The 23,855-nt window shown below is 49.7% G+C and overlaps 1 protein-coding gene across 1 annotated transcript in view; it reads right to left on the bottom strand.

Annotated features, from left to right (window-relative positions):
• The window catches only part of KCTD17 (potassium channel tetramerization domain containing 17), an 81,109-nt gene that overhangs the window by 27,256 nt on the left and 29,998 nt on the right, over positions 1–23,855 (bottom strand). Inside the window, exon 3 of the mRNA XM_063938812.1 lies at positions 1,842–1,927. Coding sequence (XP_063794882.1) covers positions 1,842–1,927 — 86 coding nt within the window. The remainder of the gene's footprint in view (positions 1–1,841; positions 1,928–23,855) is intronic.

Genomic DNA, 23,855 nt, shown 5'->3' on the forward strand with positions numbered 1-23,855 from the left:
TTCAACCCTGCTAGCGAGCAGGGTTGAACTCGTGTTCAACTCGGCTCGCTGTGCGGTGTGAACGGGAGCCGGGTTAGTGCGACCCGTTTCCCGTTCACAGTGTGTGGACAGGCGGCGCTTGGACATCACGTGATCTCCCAGAACTGCCCACGCTGCGTCACTGCCGTCGTCACCAACCCGGCAATATGACGGGTTGCAGTCTGCGGTGTGAAAGGGGTATTGAGGCGGGTCGCACACTGGGAGCTCCCGTGTCAGGCTCCCGTGTGCGACCCGCCTTCAGATGGTGTGAAAGTGGTATTAGTGACAAATGCAGTCAGAGTGTGCCTGGAGAGATCCGCTCACACATGGAAGATAAGGCAGGTGTGTAAACAACTAATGGCTGCAGTGGAGAGTAAAGGGGCAGTACACACGGGGAGAGATTTGTGCTGAGTGATCTGTCACAGACCGCTCAGCACACATCTCTCTGGGTGAAATGAGGGCCCCCCCCCCCCCATCCTCGTCTTCGTCCCCCTCCTTTCACTCAGCACACATTGCGCTGTGTGCTGAGGGGAGAGATGTGTGCTGTGCGGTCTGTGACAGATCACTCAGCACAAATCTCTCCCCGTGTGTACTGCCCTATCGCCGGTGTGCCCAATCTAGCACCGGCGATAGCGCCTGGCAATAGCAGGGCCGCGCATCGCTATCACTGTGGGGCGCACACATGGAGAGATCCGTGCTTAAAATCTAAGCAATCTAGTCAGATTGTTTAGATTTTAAGCACGGATCTCTCCGTGTGTACCCCCCTTTTAGACTGGAAGTCTCTGCAGTCAGGACAGGCTTTGGCCTGTGTATGCTGCCTTGTTGAGACAAAGCCAAACAGAGTTTAATGTGCTATTGAGCTATTGAGGGCCAGGAGGCCTGAGCCTAAACCTGTAGGAGGCCATGAAACTCTGGGACTGAGCTACACTTTATTGGGAAGAAGCCAGACGAAGAGCTTTGAGTGTAAGTAGGCCGGAGCGTATGTTATGCTCACAGGAAGCAGGACTGAAACTGCGCATGGTACCTACGGTATGAGAGACAGGACTAAGACTTTTCACTTACGATACTTTATGTTTGCAGATTAACTGTCCAAGGTTAGTTAGGGGTGAAGAAGAGAGTCAGTGCCATGAATGGGGGTAGGTATGTTATTGTCTGTTCACTTGTATTGTTCCATTTATGCTGAAAGTAAAGCACCATTAATTATTCCATGACATATAAATATATATATATATATATATATATACTTAAGGGCTGGTGATGTGAGCTGACTAATACCCCTTTCACACATGCAGCTAAATCCCGGGTTTTTACACGTGAACACGCATTGACCTGGGCTTTCTGCATGTGTGAAAGGAAACAACCTGGGACTAGGTAGTCGCGGGTCCATGACCCTGCTCCTAACCAGGGTCATGGACAATGTCGAATTTCCCAATAGGCACGTGAGGCACATGCCTACGGGCGGCACTTGTATATAAAATAAAATAAAAAAATCATAATTAGTGGCTTTTTTATTATTCAGCCAAACAATAAAAATAATACAATTAGGCAGGGAGGGGGGCGGGGGGCTGCCGTTACTGTGGTGCCTAGGGGCGAACCCACCCACCCCTACATCCGCCCCTGGTCATGGAGCTAGACCCAGCAAATTCCCGCATCACAAGTCTGAAAGCAGCATTATACCTATTACTGTCAAATGGAGAATATACAGAGAACATCTGTGATCTTATCACATATTGATAGGATATAAGTGATCACTGAGACACAGACTCTTGGCAATTCCCGGTCAACAACAAAATTAGATATCGCAATATGACTTTTTTATTTACCTTACTAACCTCAGCCTCCTCCATCCTTTCATGGATGATTTTCACCAAAGATGCAATGTTATAAAATTCAGCCTCTTCTAATACTCCTGCCAAACAGAGGGGATGACACTACGTTACTGACAAATACAAAGGAAACGAACAATATAGTAAACATAGCAGACTTGTCCAAAACACTTCATTGTATAAGTTCTTAGTACACGTATGTAAGGAAAGGGGAGATGTATTTAGGACCACAGAGAGGGAGTGACACTGTATATCGGGGGTTAAAGTGGGCCGTAGGGCGGAACTGCGTTCTGTCTGTCAGTTGCTTTTGAAGGCAGAACGGTAGCCCACCTTGTCCGGCTTGTAAAGGAGCTGCTGTGGCTTATGATATAGGAAGTGGACGTGACCTGCTGTGCACTGCGCTGCCTATACCAATAGATGAGACAGTGACATGGCCCATCTCCCCCCTCCTTTAGCAGGCAGGGAATGAGACGCGGCAAAGTCATGGAGCGATATCTGGTCTCATTCCCAGTGTCTCACAGAGAACAGAGGAGCAGGGCATACTAGGTGGAACTCATGGCCCTCACTGCGGGCTCACAGACTGGAGTGTGGGCTCACAACCCCAGCCCCTCCCTTCTCATTTGCCTCCTCTCTTTACATGCAGCTGAACCCACTCTCTCTGGCTGTGGGAGGGGCACACAGGGCACACAGGTGTCCCTAGGCTCTATTCTGATCAGCAACAATGAGGGAATGCTTGAGGAAAGAGGGGGATACTTATAGTATAGGAAGGAGGGGGATACTTACTGTTTCTAGTAGTATTTTGGGCTTTGGGGGATTGTTGGTAGTCAATGAGCGGTGCTAGGGGTGTTATTAATAAATAAGGGGTGTGGGTGCTGCTGGGGTGTTATTAGTGAATGACGGGTGTGGGTGCTGCTGGGGTGTTATTAGTGAATGATGGGTGTGGGTGCTGCTGGGGTGTTAGTGAAAGAGGATTACGCTATTATCAAGTTAGTAAAAAGCAAAAATACAGTGGAGTGGGGTGTGTTAGGTCAGGTTAGGGATCCCTGGGCCTGCTCAGCTGATCAATGAAACAAAACTGATATAAAGCCTGCGTGTGTGCGTGTGTGCGTGCGTGTGTGGGTATGTGTGTGCGTGTGTGCATTTGTGTGTGTGTGTGGGTGGGGGGTGGAGGGGTGGGGTTCAGCAGTGACTAAGGCATAAATCAATATATCAAGGTTGGAAGACACGCCAGTGGAGAGACACAGGTAAATAGTGTTAAAGAAACAACGCAGAAGGGGATGGGTGTTGGAGTGACGGGGGGCGGGGGGGGTGACTCTGATGAGATATAAGGGGGGAACTGGAGAGTCACAGAGAGATTGGCTTTGGAAAGACAGGGATGGCTTTGGAGAGGGAGGGAGGCATGGCGCTGGGGGGACACAGGGGAATGATGCTGGTGAAATGTAGGTGGTTGGTGTCTTCAGGATGTTAGATGAGAGAAGTTCACATTTTTCCCTGCCTCAAAAGTGTTGGAGTGATACAGTGGGGTGATGCTGGTGAGACAGAAGAGGGAGCTGGAGGAACGCAGGGAAGGATGGCGCTGGAGAGATGCAGGGAGAGATGGATGGTGCTGGAGAAGCGCAGGGGAGGAGGGATGGCGTTGGAGAGAAGCATGGAGGGAGGAATGGCACTGGAGAGACGTATGGTGGGATGGCACTGGCGAGATGCAGGGAGGGAGCAATGGCGATGGAGAGAAGTAGAGTGGGATGGCGATGTACCGTGCAATGACATGCGGTGGGGTGAGGCAGGTGAGGCAGAGCCTTGCCTGCCATACTTACGTTTAAACCAGAGTTTTGACTGAATAAAATATATGAAAAATACTGATAATTTGTTTGAATTATCTTCTTTGCATTATTCTAATAATTTTTATAGCCCAAACTCTGGAGTAAAAAGTCTATGGCAGGTGAGGCAGTGCCTCACCTGCGTATCCTTTCCACACATCTCTAATCAAAACTCACCAGATTTCCAGGAGTTTATACTGCTGCACCTGTGTATAATGCCCAGATGTACCCTTTGGCTCATATATTGCATGAAATTCTGGCTCTGGGATTAGCCAGTGCCTCCTGAGCCATTTAGCTCACCGCACGTCCCTGCGATGTAGAGATGCAGAGTTGGCGATGGGGAGAAGCAGAGAGGGTGCTGGGGAAATGCAGGGAGGGATGGCACTTTGGAGACGCATGGAGAAAATGACTGGGAGATGCAGGAGGATAGTGTGTCTCCAGTATGTTTGATCAGGAAAGTTAACATTTACCCTGCCCCAAAACTTTATCTGGTTGAACCTTTGTTATATAAAGATGATATTTTATTCCTACGGAAACAGGTAGCTTCCGTGACACATGATCTTCTATATGTAGATGGCATACCATCCAATACATTGTCTGCCTAGGGTGACCCCCCTAGTGCAAATAAACAACCATTTAGGTAAGGTCGAAACTAGGATTTACATCACCTGGGGCAAGGCATTAACTTGGCACCCCCACCCGCTCATGGAACTATGTTTGGGTATATATATATAAATATATATTTATTAGAGATGAGCGGGTTCGGTTCCTCGAGATCCAAACCCCCCCGAACTTCACGTGGTTTACACGGGTCCGAGCCAGCCTCGGATCTTCCCGCCTTGCTCAGTTAACACGAACGCGCCCGAACATCATCATCCCGCTGTCGTATTCTTGCGAGATTCGTATTGCATATAAAGAGCTGCGCGTCGCCGCCATTTTCACTCGTGCATTGGAGATGATAGCGAGAGGACGTGGGTGCTGACCACCAGTATATATATAGCAGTACGGTACAGTAGTCCATTGCTCTACCTCTGTGTCGTCAAGTATACTATCCATACAGTGGCGGATCTTGCCACGGGCAAGCAGGACTTTTGCCTGGGGCGCCGCCTTCCGGAGGGCACTGGCGCCATCCGGAGGGCGCCGCACCGTGGCAAGATCCGCCACTGCTGCCCGCTGTGTCCCTGTCCGCCTCCGCTGCCGTCCCCGTCCTCGTCCGCCTCCTGAAGGGAACTAGACGCTATGCGTCTAGTTTCCCTTCCTGGAGAGTAACTTTGCTGAGCGGTGCGCGATGACGTCATCGCGCACCGCACAGCAAAGGTCCTCTCTACGAAGGGAACTAGACTCATAGCGTCTAGTTTCCCTTCGTGGAGAGGACCTTTTGCTGTGCGGTGCGCGATGACGTCATCGCGCACCGCTCAGCATTCAAGCGGCGCTTTTAATGTACAGGGGGCGTAATTGACCACGCCCCCTGTATTAGGCCACACCCCATTTCCTGCCCGGGGCGCAGAGCGCCCTTGAACCGGCCCTGTATCCATATCTGTGCTGCATTGTAGTTGTGCGCAGTATATAGTAGGAGGGCAGTGAAGAATTTTGGTGTATATATATATATATATATATATAGCAGTACGGTACAGTAGTCCATTGCTCTACCTCTGTGTCGTCAAGCATACTATCCATATCTGTGCTGCATTGTAGTTGTGCGCAGTGGCAAGCGGTGAGGTCAGTGGCTGGTGAGGCACTACAGCCATAATGTCCACCGGATCCTGCCGATGACCCCTACCGCCACTGAGCCAATGCCCGCTACTGCCTCTGAGCCAATGCCTGCTGCCACCGCCAGTGGCTTACAAACTTGCCTACCATCAACTGACCCAGCCCTCCGCCACTAATTTGCATTTCAGTCCGATGCCGCCAATGCCCGTTGCCTGCCTGCTCATCATACTTGTGATATATTGTACATTTTTATAGAAAAAAAATTTAAAATGAGTGTTTGGGGCTGGGAAGGGAGTGGGAGGAAGACATGAATGCAATTTTGTTGTCCAGGGCTTCCATTAACTTAATGGAGAAAGGTCTTAATGGGTTAAAAAATGTAAAAAAAAATGCGTGAGGTCCCCCCTCCTAAGCATAACCAGCCTCGGGCTCTTTGAGCCGGTCCTGGTTGTTTAAATACTGGGAAAAAATTGGAGAGGGGTTCCACGTATTTAGACAACCAGCACCGGGCTCTTAGACCGGTCCTGGTTCCAAAAATACGGGGGACAAAAGATGTAGGGGTCCCCCGTATTTTTAAAACCAGCACCGGGCTCCACTAGCCAGGGACATAATGCCACAGCCGGGGGATATATTTATGTAGGTCCCTGCGGCCGTGGCATTACCCCCCCAACTAGTCACCCCTTGCCGGGGTTCCCTGGAGGAGTGGGGACACCTTAAATCAAGGGGTCTCCCCCCCTCCAGGCACCCAAGGGCCAGGGGTGAAGCCCGAGGCTGTCCCCAGCACCCCATGGCGGTGGGTGCCGGGCTGATAGCCATAAGTGTGTAAAAAAAAAAAGAATATTGTTTTTTGTTGTGGAGCTACAAGGCCCAGCAAGCCTCCCCCGCTTGCTGGTACTTGGAGAACCTCAAGTACCAGCATGCGGGGAAATAACGGGCCCGCTGGTACCTGTAGTTCTACATTAAAAAAAAATACCCAAATAAAAACACAACACACACACCGTGAAAGTAAAAATGTATTAAAACACACTTACACACTCACACATACTTACCTACATCCCACGCCGGTCACGTCCACTTGTCCATGTAGAATCCAATAGGTGGTTCCTGTAAAAATGAGAGAGAGATTACTTACCTACATCCCACGCCGGTCACGTCCACTTGTCCAGTAGAATCCAAAAGGGGTACCTGTAAAAATTAAAATTATACTTACAAACGAAGTAATCCACAGGAGGAGAGAGAGAGAGAGAGAGAGACAGACAGAGACACAGAGAGAGAAATTAATGAATATTATGCCCTCACTGACGCGGGAAGACATTAGCACAGACAGGGGAGAGTGCTGCTGCTGGCTGGGAGGATGGAGCAGGCGCCTCCAATAGTTATGAGCCCAGTAGCTGTGCCCCTCAGTAGTTGTGACCCCTCTAGCTGTGCCCCCAGTAGCCTTGCCCCCTGTAGCAGCGCCCCGAGTAGTTGTGACCCCTGTAGTTGTGGCCCCAGTCACTGTTCCCCTTGTAGTTGTGCCCCCTGTAGCTGCGCCCCTTGTAGTTGTGCCCCCTGTAGCTGTGCCCCTTGTAGTTGTGCCCCTGTAGCTGCGCCCCTTGTAGCTGTGCCCCTTGTAGTTGTGCCCCTGTAGCTGCGCCCCTTGTAGTTGTGCCCCTGTAGCTGTGCCCCTTGTAGTTGTGCCCCTGTAGCTGCGCCCCTTGTACTGTGCCCCTTGTAGTTGTGCCCCTGTAGCTGCGCCCCTTGTAGTTGTTCCCCTGTAGCTGCGCCCCTTGTAGTTGTGCCCCTGTAGCTGTGCCCCTTGTAGTTGTGCCCCCAGTTGCTGTGCCCCCTGTAGCTGTGCCCCTTGTAGTTGTGCCCCCTGTAGCTGCGCCCCTTGTAGTTGTGCCCCCTGTAGCTGTGCCCCTTGTAGTTGTGCCCCTTGTAGCTGCACCTCTGTAGCTTTGCCCCTGTAGCTGTGCCCCTTGTAGTTGTGCCCCTGTAGCTTTGCCCCTAGTAGTTTTGCCCCTGTAGCTGTGCCCCTTGTAGTTGTGCCCCTGTAGCTGCGCCCCTTGTAGTTGTGCCCCTGTAGCTGCGCCCCTTGTACTGTGCCCCTTGTAGTTGTGTCCCTGTAGCTGCGCCCCTTGTAGTTGTGCCCCAGTAGCTGTGCTCCTTGTACTGTGCCCCTTGTAGTTGTGCCCCTTGTAGTTGTGCCCCTGTAGCTGCGCCCCTTGTACTGTGCCCCTTGTAGTTATGCCCCTGTAGCTGTGCCCCTTGTAGTTGTGCCCCTGTAGCTGCACCCCTTGTAGTTGTGCCCCTGTAGCTGCGCCCCTTGTACTGTGCCCCTTGTCGTTGTGCCCCTGTAGCTGTGCCCCTTGTCGTTGTGCCCCTGTAGCTGCGCCCCTTGTACTGTGCCCCTTGTAGTTGTGCCCCTGTAGCTGTGCCCCTTGTAGTTGTGCCCCTGTAGCTACGCCCCTTGTACTGTGCCCCTGTAGCTGTGCCCCTTGTAGTTGTGCCCCTGTAGCTGCGCCCCTTGTAGTTGTGCTCCTGTAGCTGCGTCCCTTGTACTGTGCTCCTTGTAGTTGTGCCCCTGTAGCTGCGTCCCTTGTACTGTGCTCCTTGTAGTTGTGCCCCTGTAGCTGCGCCCCTTGTAGTTGTGCCCCTGTTGCTGTGCCTCAAACACACACACATAAAAAAAATATATATGTACACACATACATACTTACCGCTCCTGCAGCGCTGCCTCCGTCTCCGTCCGCCGACTACTCTCTGCTGTACTATGGGAGAGACGTCATGACTCATGACGTCTCTCCCACTGTAGCGCCGCTCAGACACTAGGGGTCAATTATGACCTCTAGTGTCAGTCAGCGGCGCCGGCTGCAACGGGCGGCCACACAGCCCACAGCGCATGCTGCAGCCGGGAAGGGGGATCGCTAGTGATTGGGCAGCGGATCCAGCACTGGATCCGCTGGGCCAATCACATCTGGGGGAATGACAGGGGCATGCATTCATCGGGGCTGAATGCACGCCCCTGTCATTGAGTAATCAGTAAAGGTGCCGCTTCCCCGTTCTTTTTCAATGGGCTTTCACAGCCCATTGCTGTGCCCCGCCCCCTGCCCACCCCCCGCTGCCCGGACTTTAATGTTAGGTGTGGGAGGCACCTCTCCCGCTGCCTCCCAGCCTAACATTTTCACGGCGGGGTGGGGGGGGGGGGGGAGATTATTAAAATAATAAAAGAATATATTTATCACAGACTCTGTTATAAATATCTTCTTTTTATTACTTTAATCATTATGACAGGGGAGGCACTGCCTCCCCTGACTGCACGTCCCTGGTTGTGCACAGTATATAGGAGGAGGACAGTGCAGAATTTTGCTGACCACCAGTATACATATATATATAGCAGTACGGTACAGTAGTTCATTGCTCTACCTCTGTGTCGTCAAGTATACTATCCATATCTGCGCTGCATTGTAGTTGTGCGCAGTATATAGTAGGAGGACAGTGCAGAATTTTGCTGACCACCAGTATATATATAGCAGTACGGTACAGTAGTCCATTGCTCTACCTCTGTGTCATCAAGTATACTATCCATATCTGTGATGCATTGTAGTTGTGCGCAGTATATAGTAGGAGGACAGTGCTGAATTTTGCTGACCACCGGTATATATATATATATATATATATATATATATATATATATCTCCTATATATTAGCCCAACTCTGTGATTCTGTGCCTGGCCGTAACGCTGGGTGGAGTCACAGGGCTGGGCGGAATCACCTGCTTCTGCCGTGTCCCAGCACAACACTACCTACACATAGCCAGGTGGACAGCGCCAGCAGTATCAGCCACACAAACCGGCCACCATCAGAGGGAAACACCCCACCGTGCACGGTACCACAATACACACCCACACCCCACCCTTGGTTTTCCCCGCAACACACAACGCACCGAATCCTCCTTCCCCAACACCTGGGCACTAGCTCCCACATACAGCCACTGGCGCAACACACTGGCCAGGAACCCACTAACCCCTGCACCACCAAAACCTCCCTCGACAACCGCCCGTCCCCAGCTCCCACCTCCAGCCACTCACAGGCAGCGCTGGACGGGAGCCGCCTGACACTCGCAACCCCGACAGCCTGCCTCCGCAACCACTCCGTCCCCAGCTCACACCTCCAGCCACTCACGGGCAGCACTGGACGGGAGCCGCCTGACACCCGCACCCCGACAGCCTGCCTTCGCAACTACCCCCGTCCCCAGCTCCCACCTCCAGCCACTCACGGGCAGCGCTGGACGGGAGCCGCCTGACACCCGCACCCCGACAGCCTGCCTCAGCAACCACCCCGTCCCCAGCTCCCACCTCCAGCCACTCACGGGCAGCGCTGGACGGGAGCCGCCTGACACCCGCACCCCGACAGCCCACTGGGTAGATGTATTGCCTCCCGCAGCAAGAACAGCAGCGGCGGCACCAGTAGCAGCATCTCGCAAACGCCAACTCGTTCCTAGGCAGGCTACGCTTTGTATCACCGCTTTACATAAGAGGCACACAGCTGACAACCTCTTACGGAAACTGAGGAACATCATCGCAGATTGGCTTACCCCAATTGGACTCTCCTGGGGATTTGTGACATCGGTCAACGCCACTAATATTGTGCGTGCATTACAATTGGGCAAATTCCAGCACGTCCCATGTTTTGCACATACATTGAATTTGGTGGTGCAGAATTATTTAAAAAAACGACAGGGGCGTGCAAGAGATGCTATCGGTGGCCAGAAGAATGTGGGCCACTTTCGGCATTCAGCCACCGCGTGCCGAAGACTGGAGCAGCAGCAAACACTCCTGAACCTGCCCCGCCATCAGCTGAAGCAAGAGGTGGTAACAAGGTTGAATTCAACCCTCTATATGCTTCAGAGGATGGAGGAGCAGCAAAAGGCCATTCAAGCCTATACATCTGCCTACGATATAGGCAAAGGAGGGGGAATGCACCTGACTCAAGCGCAGTGGAGAATGATTTCAACGTTGTGCAAGGTTCTGCAACCCTTTCAACTTGCCACACGTGAAGTCAGTTCAGACACTGCCAGCCTGAGTCAGGTCATTACCCTCATCAGGCTTTTGCAGAAGCAGCTGGAGAGATTGAAGGAGGCGCTAAAACAGAGCGATTCCGCTAGGCATGTGGGACTTGTGGATGGAGCCCTTCATTCACTTAACCAGGATTCATGGGTGGTCAATCTGTTGAAATCAGAGCACTACATTTTGGCCACCGTGCTCAATCCTAGGTTTAAAGCCTACGTTGTATCTCTCTTTCCAGCAGACACAAGTCTGCAGATGTTCAAAGACCTGCTGGTGAGACACTTGTCAAGTCAAGCGGAACGTGACCCGCCAACAGCTCCTCCTTCACTTTCTCCCGCCACTGGAGCTGCCAGGAAAAGGATCAGATTTCCAAAACCACCCGCTGGCGGTGATGCAGGGCAGTCAGGAGCAAGTGCTGACATCTGGTCCGGACTGAAGGACCTGCCAACAATTACTGACATGTCGTCTGCTGTCACTGCATATGATTCTGTCACCATTGAAAGAATGGTGGAGGATTATATGAGTGACAGCATCCAAGTAGGCACGTCAGACAGTCCGTACGTATACTGGCAGGAAAAAGAGGCAATTTGGAGGCCCTTGCACAAACTGGCTTTATTTTACCTAAGTTGCCCCCCCTCCAGTGTGTACTCCGAAAGAGTGTTTAGTGCAGCCGGTCACCTTGTCAGCGGTCGGCGTACGAGGTTACTTCCACAAAATGTGGAGAAGATGATGTTCATCAAAATGAATTATAATCAATTCCTCCGTGGAGACATTCACCAGCAATTGCCTCCAGAAAGTACACAGGGACCTGAGATGGTGGATTCCAGTGGGGATGAATTAATAATCTGTGAGGAGGGGGATGTACACAGTGAAAAGGGTGATGAATCGGAAGATGAGGAGGAGGTGGACATCTTGCCTCTGTAGAGCCAGTTTGTGCAAGGAGAGATTGATTGCTTCTTTTTTGGTGGGGGCCCAAACCAACCAGTCATTTCAGCCACAGTCGTATGGCAGACCCTGTCGCTGAAATGATGGGTTAGTTAAAGTGTGCATGTCCTGTTTATACAACATAAGGGTGGGTGGGAGGGCCCAAGGACAATTCCATCTTGCACCTCTTTTTTATTTTATTTATCTTTGCATCATGTGATGTTTGGGGCTAATTTTTTTAAGTCCCATCCTGTCTGACACTGCAGTGCCACTCCTAGATGGGCCAGGTGTTTGTGCTAGCCACTTGGGTCGCTTAGCTTAGTCATCCAGCGACCTTGGTGCAAATTTTAGGACTAAAAATAATATTGTGAGGTGTTCAGAATAGACTGGAAATGAGTGGAAATTGTGGTTATTGAGGTTAATAATACTATGGGATCAAAATTACCCCCAAATTCTATGATTTAAGCTGTTTTTGAGGGTTTTTTGTAAAAAAAAACACCCGAATCCAAAACACACCCGAATCCGACAAAAAATTTTCAGGGAGGTTTTGCCAAAAACGCGTCCGAATCCAAAACACGGCCGCGGAACCGAATCCAAAACTAAAACACAAAACCCGAAAAATTTCCGGTGCACATCTCTAATATATATATATATATATATATATATATATATATACAGTATAGAGCGAGAGACAGAAATCCAATATCTCAGCAGAGACAAGGCAGCACTCGAAGTCTTATTCAAACGAAGCTTATTGCTCTCTACGTTTCAGGGGACGAACCCCTTTCATCTCCTGATGAAAGTGGTTCGTCCCCTGAAATGTGGAGAACAATAAACTTAATTTGAATAAGACTTTGAGTGCCGCCTTGTCTCTGCTAAGATATTGGATTTCTATATGCTTTGTAGGAAGGCAACGTAATATCTACACAGTTCTACATGAGAGTGAGTGCTGAATGTACAGTACATGTACTATATATTAGAGATGAGCGCCTGAAATTTTTCGGGTTTTGTGTTTTGGTTTTGGGTTCGGTTCCGCGGCCGTGTTTTGGGTTCGAACGCGTTTTGGCAAAACCTCACCGAATTTTTTTTGTCGGATTCGGGTGTGTTTTGGATTCGGGTGTTTTTTTCAAAAAACACTAAAAAACAGCTTAAATCATAGAATTTGGGGGTCATTTTGATCCCAAAGTATTATTAACCTCAAAAACCATAATTTACACTCATTTTCAGTCTATTCTGAATACCTCACACCTCACAATATTATTTTTAGTCCTAAAATTTGCACCGAGGTCGCTGTGTGAGTAAGATAAGCGACCCTAGTGGCCGACACAAACACCGGGCCCATCTAGGAGTGGCACTGCAGAGTCACGCAGGATGTCCCTTCCAAAAAACCCTCCCCAAACAGCACATGACGCAAAGAAAAAAAGAGGCGCAATGAGGTAGCTGTGTGAGTAAGATTAGCGACCCTAGTGGCCGACACAAACACCGGGCCCATCTAGGAGTGGCACTGCAGTGTCACGCAGGATGGCCCTTCCAAAAAACCCTCCCCAAACAGCACATGACGCAAAGAAAAAAAGAGGCGCAATGAGGTAGCTGTGTGAGTAAGATTAGCGACCCTAGTGGCCGACACAAACACCGGGCCCATCTAGGAGTGGCACTGCAGTGTCACGCAGGATGTCCCTTCCAAAAAACCCTCCCCAAACAGCACAAGACGCAAAGAAAAAAAGAGGCGCAATGAGGTAGCTGTGTGAGTAAGATTAGCGACCCTAGTGGCCGACACAAACACCGGGCCCATCTAGGAGTGGCACTGCAGTGTCACGCAGGATGTCCCTTCCAAAAAACCCTCCCCAAACAGCACATGACGCAAAGAAAAAAAGAGGCGCAATGAGGTAGCTGACTGTGTGAGTAAGATTAGCGACCCTAGTGGCCGACACAAACACCGGGCCCATTTAGGAGTGGCACTGCAGTGTCACGCAGGATGTCCCTTCCAAAAAACCCTCCCCAATCAGCACATGATGCAAAGAAAAAGAAAAGAAAAAAGAGGTGCAAGATGGAATTGTCCTTGGGCCCTCCCACCCACCCTTATGTTGTATAAACAAAACAGGACATGCACACTTTAACCAACCCATCATTTCAGTGACAGGGTCTGCCACACGACTGTGACTGATATGACGGGTTGGTTTGGACCCCCCCAAAAAAGAAGCAATTAATCTCTCCTTGCACAAACTGGCTCTACAGAGGCAAGATGTCCACCTCATCATCACCCTCCGATATATCACCGTGTACATCCCCCTCCTCACAGATTATCAATTCGTCCCCACTGGAATCCACCATCTCAGCTCCCTGTGTACTTTGTGGAGGCAATTGCTGCTGGTCAATGTCTCCGCGGAGGAATTGATTATAATTCATTTTAATGAACATCATCTTCTCCACATTTTCTGGATGTAACCTCGTACGCCGATTGCTGACAAGGTGAGCGGCGGCACTAAACACTCTTTCGGAGTACACACTTGTGGGAGGGCAACTTAGGTAGAATAAAGCCAGTTTGTGCAAGGGCCTCCAAATTGCCTCTTTTTCCTGCCAGTATAAGTACGGACTGTGTGACGTGCCTACTTGGATGCGGTCACTCATATAATCCTCCACCATTCTATCAATGTTGAGAGAATCATATGCAGTGACAGTAGACGACATGTCCGTAATCGTTGTCAGGTCCTTCAGTCCGGACCAGATGTCAGCATCAGCAGTCGCTCCAGACTGCCCTGCATCACCGCCAGCGGGTGGGCTCGGAATTCTGAGCCTTTTCCTCGCACCCCCAGTTGCGGGAGAATGTGAAGGAGGAGATGTTGACAGGTCGCGTTCCGCTTGACTTGACAATTTTCTCACCAGCAGGTCTTTCAACCCCAGCAGACTTGTGTCTGCCGGAAAGAGAGATCCAAGGTAGGCTTTAAATCTAGGATCGAGCACGGTGGCCAAAATGTAGTGCTCTGATTTCAACAGATTGACCACCCGTGAATCCTTGTTAAGCGAATTAAGGGCTCCATCCACAAGTCCCACATGCCTAGCGGAATCGCTCCGTGTTAGCTCCTCCTTCAATGTCTCCAGCTTCTTCTGCAAAAGCCTGATGAGGGGAATGACCTGACTCAGGCTGGCAGTGTCTGAACTGACTTCACGTGTGGCAAGTTCAAAGGGCATCAGAACCTTGCACAACGTTGAAATCATTCTCCACTGCGCTTGAGACAGGTGCATTCCACCTACTATATCGTGCTCAATTGTATAGGCTTGAATGGCCTTTTGCTGCTCCTCCAACCTCTGAAGCATATAGAGGGTTGAATTCCACCTCGTTACCACTTCTTGCTTCAGATGATGGCAGGGCAGGTTCAGTAGTTTTTGGTGGTGCTCCAGTCTTCTGTACGTGGTGCCTGTACGCCGAAAGTGTCCCGCAATTCTTCTGGCCACCGACAGCATCTCTTGCACGCCCCTGTCGTTTTTTAAAAAATTCTGCACCACCAAATTCAAGGTATGTGCAAAACATGGGACGTGCTGGAATTTGCCCATATTTAATGCACACACAATATTGCTGGCGTTGTCCGATGCCACAAATCCACAGGAGAGTCCAATTGGGGTAAGCCATTCCGCGATGATCTTCCTCAGTTGCTGTAAGAGGTTTTCAGCTGTGTGCGTATTCTGGAAAGCGGTGATACAAAGCGTAGCCTGCCTAGGAAAGAGTTGACGTTTGCGAGATGCTGCTACTGGTGCCGCCGCTGCTGTTCTTGCGGCGGGAGTCCATACATCTACCCAGTGGGCTGTCACAGTCATATAGTCCTGACCCTGCCCTGCTCCACTTGTCCACATGTCCGTGGTTAAGTGGACATTGGGTACAGCTGCATTTTTTAGGACACTGGTGAGTCTTTTTCTGACGTCCGTGTACATTCTCGGTATCGCCTGCCTAGAGAAGTGGAACCTAGATGGTATTTGGTAACGGGGGCACACTGCCTCAATAAATTGTCTAGTTCCCTGTGAACTAACGGCGGATACCGGACGCACGTCTAACACCAACATAGTTGTCAAGGCCTCAGTTATCCGCTTTGCAGTAGGATGACTGCTGTGATATTTCATCTTCCTCGCAAAGGACTGTTGAACAGTCAATTGCTTACTGGAAGTAGTACAAGTGGGCTTACGACTTCCCCTCTGGGATGACCATCGACTCCCAGCGGCAACAACAGCAGCGCCAGCAGCAGTAGGCGTTACACGCAAGGATGCATCGGAGGAATCCCAGGCAGGAGAGGACTCGTCAGAATTGCCAGTGACATGGCCTGCAGGACTATTGGCATTCCTGGGGAAGGAGGAAATTGACACTGAGGGAGTTGGTGGGGTGGTTTGCGTGAGCTTGGTTACAAGAGGAAGGGATTTACTGGTCAGTGGACTGCTTCCGCTGTCACCCAAAGTTTTTGAACTTGTCACTGACTTATTATGAATGCGCTGCAGGTGACGTATAAGGGAGGATGTTCCGAGGTGGTTAACGTCCTTACCCCTACTTATTACAGCTTGACAAAGGGAACACACGGCTTGACACCTGTTGTCCGCATTTCTGGTGAAATACCTCCACACCGAAGAGCTGATTTTTTTGGTATTTTCACCTGGCATGTCAACGGCCATATTCCTCCCACGGACAACAGGTGTCTCCCCGGGTGCCTGACTTAAACAAACCACCTCACCATCAGAATCCTCCTGGTCAATTTCCTCCCCAGCGCCAGCAACACCCATATCCTCCTCATCCTGGTGTACTTCAACACTGACATCTTCAATCTGACTATCAGGAACTGGACTGCGGGTGCTCCTTCCAGCACTTGCAGGGGGCGTGCAAATGGTGGAAGGCGCATGCTCTTCACGTCCAGTGTTGGGAAGGTCAGGCATCGCAACCGACACAATTGGACTCTCCTTGTGGATTTGGGATTTCGAAGAATGCACAGTTCTTTGCTGTGCTGCTTTTGCCAGCTTGAGTCTTTTCATTTTTCTAGCGAGAGGCTGAGTGCTTCCATCCTCATGTGAAGCTGAACCACTAGCCATGAACATAGGCCAGGGCCTCAGCCGTTCCTTGCCACTCCGTGTCGTAAATGGCATATTGGCAAGTTTACGCTTCTCCTCCGACAATTTTATTTTAGGTTTTGGAGTCCTTTTTTTTCTGATATTTGGTGTTTTGGATTTGACATGCTCTGTACTATGACATTGGGCATCGGCCTTGGCAGACGACGTTGCTGGCATTTCATCGTCTCGGCCATGACTAGTGGCAGCAGCTTCAGCACGAGGTGGAAGTGGATCTTGATCTTTCCCTAATTTTGGAACCTCAACATTTTTGTTCTCCATATTTTAATAGGCACAACTAAAAGGCACCTCAGGTAAACAATGGAGATGGATACTAGTATACAATTATGGACTGCCTGCCGAGTGCAGACACAGAGGTAGCCACAGCCGTGAACTACCGTACTGTACTGTGTCTGCTGCTAATATAGACTGGTTGATAAAGAGATAGTATACTCGTAACTAGTATGTATGTATAAAGAAAGAAAGAAAAACCACGGTTAGGTGGTATATACAATTATGGACGGGCTGCCGAGTGCCGACACAGAGGTAGCCACAGCCGTGAACTACCGCACTGTACTGTGTCTGCTGCTAATATATAGACTGGTTGATAAAGAGATAGTATACTCGTAACTAGTATGTATGTATAAAGAAAGAAAAAAAAAACCACGGTTAGGTGGTATATACAATTATGGACGGGCTGCCGAGTGCCGACACAGAGGTAGCCACAGCCGTGAACTACCGCACTGTACTGTTTCTGCTGCTAATATAGACTGGTTGATAAAGAGATAGTATACTCGTAACTAGTATGTATGTATAAAGAAAGAAAAAAAAACCACGGTTAGGTGGTATATACAATTATGGACGGGCTGCCGAGTGCCGACACAGAGGTAGCCACAGCCATGAACTACCGCACTGTACTGTGTCTGCTGCTAATATATAGACTGGTTGATAAAGAGATAGTATACTCGTAACTAGTATGTATGTATAAAGAAAGAAAAAAAAACCACGGTTAGGTGGTATATACAATTATGGACGGGCTGCCGAGTGCCGACACAGAGGTAGCCACAGCCGTGAACTACCGCACTGTACTGTGTCTGCTGCTAATATATAGACTGGTTGATAAAGAGATAGTATACTCGTAACTAGTATGTATGTATAAAGAAAGAAAAAAAAACCACGGTTAGGTGGTATATACAATTATGGACGGGCTGCCGAGTGCCGACACAGAGGTAGCCACAGCCGTGAACTACCGCACTGTACTGTGTCTGCTGCTAATATATAGACTGGTTGATAAAGAGATAGTATACTCGTAACTAGTATGTATGTATAAAGAAAGAAAAAAAAACCACGGTTAGGTGGTATATACAATTATGGACGGGCTGCCGAGTGCCGACACAGAGGTAGCCACAGCCGTGAACTACCGCACTGTACTGTGTCTGCTGCTAATATATAGACTGGTTGATAAAGAGATAGTATACTCGTAACTAGTATGTATGTATAAAGAAAGAAAAAAAAACCACGGTTAGGTGGTATATACAATTATGGACGGGCTGCCGAGTGCCGACACAGAGGTAGCCACAGCCGTGAACTACCGCACTGTACTGTGTCTGCTGCTAATATAGACTGGTTGATAAAGAGATAGTATACTCGTAACTAGTATGTATGTATAAAGAAAGAAAAAAAAACCACGGTTAGGTGGTATATACAATTATGGACGGGCTGCCGAGTGCCGACACAGAGGTAGCCACAGCCGTGAACTACCGCACTGTACTGTGTCTGCTGCTAATATATAGACTGGTTGATAAAGAGATAGTATACTCGTAACTAGTATGTATGTATAAAGAAAGAAAAAAACCCACGGTTAGGTGGTATATACAATTATGGACGGGCTGCCGAGTGCCGACACAGAGGTAGCCACAGCCGTGAACTACCGCACTGTACTGTGTCTGCTGCTAATATATAGACTGGTTGATAAAGAGATAGTATACTCGTAACTAGTATGTATGTATAAAGAAAGAAAAAAAAACCACGGTTAGGTGGTATATACAATTATGGACGGGCTGCCGAGTGCCGACACAGAGGTAGCCACAGCCGTGAACTACCGCACTGTACTGTGTCTGCTGCTAATATAGACTGGTTGATAAAGAGATAGTATACTACTAATATTATATATACTGGTGGTCAGGTCACTGGTCACTAGTCACACTGGCAGTGGCACTCCTGCAGCAAAAGTGTGCACTGTTTAATTTTAATATAATATTATGTACTCCTGGCTCCTGCTATAACCTATAACTGGCACTGCAGTGCTCCCCAGTCTCCCCCACAATTATAAGCTGTGTGAGCTGAGCACAGTCAGATATATATATACATTGATGCAGCACTCTGGGCTGAGCAGTGCACACAGATATGGTATGTGACTGAGTCACTGTGTGTATCGTTTTTTTCAGGCAGAGAACGGATATATTAAATAAAACAAACAACTGCACTGTCTGGTGGTCACTGTGGTCGTCAGTCACTAAACTCTGCACTCTCTTCTACAGTATCACAGCCTCAGGTCAATCTCTCTCTCTCTCTCTCTCAACCCTAATCTAAATGGAGAGGACGCCAGCCACGTCCTCTCCCTATCAATCTCAATGCACGTGTGAAAATGGCGGCGACGCGCGGCTCCTTATATAGAATCCGAGTCTCGCGATAGAATCCGAGCCTCGCGAGAATCCGACAGCGTCATGATGACGTTCGGGCGCGCTCGGGTTAACCGAGCAAGGCGGGAAGATCCGAGTCGCTCGGACCCGTGAAAAAAAACATGAAGTTCGGGCGGGTTCGGATTCAGAGAAACCGAACCCGCTCATCTCTACTATATATTAGAGATGTGCACTTGAAATTTTTCGGGTTTTGTGTTTTGGTTTTGGGTTCGGTTCCGCGGCCGTGTTTTGGGTTCGACCGCGTTTTGGCAAAACCTCACCGAATTTTTTTTGTCGGATTCGGGTGTGTTTTGGATTCGGGTGTTTTTTTTTTAAAAACACTAAAAAACAGCTTAAATCATAGAATTTGGGGGTCATTTTGATCCCAAAGTATTATTAACCTCAAAAACCATAATTTCCACTCATTTTCAGTCTATTCTGAATACCTCACACCTCACAATATTATTTTTAGTCCTAAAATTTGCACCTAGGTCGCTGGATGACTAAGCTAAGCGACCCTAGTGGCCGACACAAACACCGTGCCCATCTAGGAGTGGCACTGCAGTGTCACGCAGGATGGCCCTTCCAAAAAACACTCCCCAAACAGCACATGACGCAAAGAAAAAAAGAGGCGCAATGAGGTAGCTGTGTGAGTAAGATAAGCGACCCTAGTGGCCGACACAAACACCGGGCCCATCTAGGAGTGGCACTGCAGTGTCACGCAGGATGGCCCTTCCAAAAAACCCTCCCCAAACAGCACATGACGCAAAGAAAAAAAGAGGCGCAATGAGGTAGCTGTGTGAGTAAGATAAGCGACCCTAGTGGCCGACACAAACACCGGGCCCATCTAGGAGTGGCACTGCAGTGTCACGCAGGATGGCCCTTCCAAAAAACCCTCCCCAAACAGCACATGACGCAAAGAAAAAAAGAGGCGCAATGAGGTAGCTGTGTGAGTAAGATAAGCGACCCTAGTGGCCGACACAAACACCGTGCCCATCTAGGAGTGTCACTGCAGTGTCACGCAGGATGGCCCTTCCAAAAAACCCTCCCCAAACAGCACATGACGCAAAGAAAAAAAGAGGCGCAATGAGGTAGCTGTGTGAGTAAGATAAGCGACCCTAGTGGCCGACACAAACACCGTGCCCATCTAGGAGTGGCACTGCAGTGTCACGCAGGATGGCCCTTCCAAAAAACCCTCCCCAAACAGCACATGACGCAAATAAAAAAAGAGGCGCAATGAGGTAGCTGTGTGAGTAAGATAAGCGACCCTAGTGGCCGACACAAACACCGGGCCCATCTAGGAGTGGCACTGCAGTGTCACGCAGGATGGCCTTCCAAAAAACCCTCCCCAAACAGCACATGACGCAAAGAAAAAAAGAGGCGCAATGAGGTAGCTGTGTGAGTAAGATAAGCGACCCTAGTGGCCGACACAAACACCGTGCCCATCTAGGAGTGGCACTGCAGTGTCACGCAGGATGGCCCTTCCAAAAAATCCTCCCCAAACAGCACATGACGCAAAGAAAAAAAGAGGCGCAATGAGGTAGCTGTGTGAGTAAGATAAGCGACCCTAGTGGCCGACACAAACACCGTGCCCATCTAGGAGTGGCACTGCAGTGTCACGCAGGATGGCCCTTCCAAAAAACCCTCCCCAAACAGCACATGACGCAAAGAAAAAAAGAGGCGCAATGAGGTAGCTGTGTGAGTAAGATAAGCGACCCTAGTGGCCGACACAAACACCGGGCCCATCTAGGAGTGGCACTGCAGTGTCACGCAGGATGGCCCTTCCAAAAAACCCTCCCCAAACAGCACATGACGCAAAGAAAAAAAGAGGCGCAATGAGGTAGCTGTGTGAGTAAGATAAGCGACCCTAGTGGCCGACACAAACACCGTGCCCATCTAGGAGTGGCACTGCAGTGTCACGCAGGATGGCCCTTCCAAAAAACCCTCCCCAAACAGCACATGATGCAAAGAAAAAAAGAGGCGCAATGAGGTAGCTGTGTGAGTAAGATAAGCGACCCTAGTGGCCGACACAAACACCGTGCCCATCTAGGAGTGGCACTGCAGTGTCACGCAGGATGGCCCTTCCAAAAAACCCTCCCCAAACAGCACATGACGCAAAGAAAAAAAGAGGCGCAATGAGGTAGCTGTGTGAGTAAGATAAGCGACCCTAGTGGCCGACACAAACACCGGGCCCATCTAGGAGTGGCACTGCAGTGTCACGCAGGATGGCCCTTCCAAAAAATACTCCCCAAACAGCACATGACGCAAAGAAAAATGAAAGAAAAAAGAGGTGCAAGATGGAATAGTCCTTGGGCCCTCCCACTCACCCTTATGTTGTATAAACAGGACATGCACACTTTAACCAACCCATCATTTCAGTGATAGGGTCTGCCACACGACTGTGATTGAAATGATGGGTTGGTTTGGACCCCCACCAAAAAAGAAGCAATTAATCTCTCCTTGCACAAACTGGCTCTACAGAGGCAAGATGTCCACCTCATCATCATCCTCCGATATATCACCGTGTACATCCCCCTCCTCACAGATTATCAATTCGTCCCCACTGGAATCCACCATCTCAGCTCCCTGTGTACTTTGTGGAGGCAATTGCTGCTGGTCAATGTCTCCACGGAGGAATTGATTATAATTCATTTTAATGAACATCATCTTCTCCACATTTTCTGGATGTAACCTCGTACGCCGATTGCTGACAAGGTGAGCGGCGGCACTAAACACTCTTTCGGAGTACACACTTGTGGGAGGGCAACTTAGGTAGAATAAAGCCAGTTTGTGCAAGGGCCTCCAAATTGCCTCTTTTTCCTGCCAGTATAAGTACGGACTGTGTGACGTGCCTACTTGGATGCGGTCACTCATATAATCCTCCACCATTCTTTCAATGGTGAGAGAATCATATGCAGTGACAGTAGACGACATGTCCGTAATCGTTGTCAGGTCCTTCAGTCCGGACCAGATGTCAGCATCAGCAGTCGCTCCAGACTGCCCTGCATCACCGCCAGCGGGTGGGCTCGGAATTCTGAGCCTTTTCCTCGCACCCCCAGTTGCGGGAGAATGTGAAGGAGGAGATGTTGACAGGTCGCGTTCCGCTTGACTTGACAATTTTCTCACCAGCAGGTCTTTCAACCCCAGCAGACTTGTGTCTGCCGGAAAGAGAGATCCAAGGTAGGCTTTAAATCTAGGATCGAGCACGGTGGCCAAAATGTAGTGCTCTGATTTCAACAGATTGACCACCCGTGAATCCTTGTTAAGCGAATTAAGGGCTCCATCCACAAGTCCCACATGCCTAGCGGAATCGCTCCGTGTTAGCTCCTCCCTCAATGTCTCCAGCTTCTTCTGCAAAAGCCTGATGAGGGGAATGACCTGACTCAGGCTGGCAGTGTCTGAACTGACTTCACGTGTGGCAAGTTCAAAGGGCATCAGAACCTTGCACAACGTTGAAATCATTCTCCACTGCGCTTGAGACAGGTGCATTCCACCTCCTATATCGTGCTCAATTGTATAGGCTTGAATGGCCTTTTGCTGCTCCTCCAACCTCTGAAGCATATAGAGGGTTGAATTCCACCTCGTTACCACTTCTTGCTTCAGATGATGGCAGGGCAGGTTCAGTAGTTTTTGGTGGTGCTCCAGTCTTCTGTACGTGGTGCCTGTACGCCGAAAGTGTCCCGCAATTCTTCTGGCCACCGACAGCATCTCTTGCACGCCCCTGTCGTTTTTTAAAAAATTCTGCACCACCAAATTCAAGGTATGTGCAAAACATGGGACGTGCTGGAATTTGCCCATATTTAATGCACACACAATATTGCTGGCGTTGTCCGATGCCACAAATCCACAGGAGAGTCCAATTGGGGTAAGCCATTCCGCGATGATCTTCCTCAGTTGCCGTAAGAGGTTTTCAGCTGTGTGCGTATTCTGGAAAGCGGTGATACAAAGCGTAGCCTGCCTAGGAAAGAGTTGGCGTTTGCGAGATGCTGCTACTGGTGCCGCCGCTGCTGTTCTTGCGGCGGGAGTCCATACATCTACCCAGTGGGCTGTCACAGTCATATAGTCCTGACCCTGCCCTGCTCCACTTGTCCACATGTCCGTGGTTAAGTGGACATTGGGTACAGCTGCATTTTTTAGGACACTGGTGAGTCTTTTTCTGAGGTCTGTGTACATTTTCGGTATCGCCTGCCTAGAGAAGTGGAACCTAGATGGTATTTGGTAACGGGGGCACACTACCTCAAGAAATTGTGTAGTTCCCTGTGAACTAACGGCGGATACCGGACGCACGTCTAACACCAACATAGTTGTCAAGGCCTCAGTTATCCGCTTTGCAGCAGGATGACTGCTGTGATATTTCATCTTCCTCGCAAAGGACTGTTGGACAGTCAATTGCTTACTGGAAGTAGTACAAGTGGTCTTCCGACTTCCCCTCTGGGATGACCATCGACTCCCAGCAGCAACAACAGCAGCGCCAGCAGCAGTAGGCGTTACTCGCAAGGATGCATCGGAGGAATCCCAGGCAGGAGAGGAATCGTCAGAATTGCCAGTGACATGGCCTGCAGGACTATTGGCATTCCTGGGGAAGGAGGAAATTGACACTGAGGGAGTTGGTGGGGTGGTTTGCGTGAGCTTGGTTACAAGAGGAAGGGATTTACTGGTCAGTGGACTGCTTCCGCTGTCACCCAAAGTTTTTGAACTTGTCACTGACTTATTATGAATGCGCTGCAGGTGACGTATAAGGGAGGATGTTC

This window comes from Pseudophryne corroboree, chromosome 9 (genome assembly GCF_028390025.1).
Source record: "Pseudophryne corroboree isolate aPseCor3 chromosome 9, aPseCor3.hap2, whole genome shotgun sequence".
Classification (NCBI taxonomy): Eukaryota; Metazoa; Chordata; class Amphibia; order Anura; family Myobatrachidae; genus Pseudophryne; species Pseudophryne corroboree.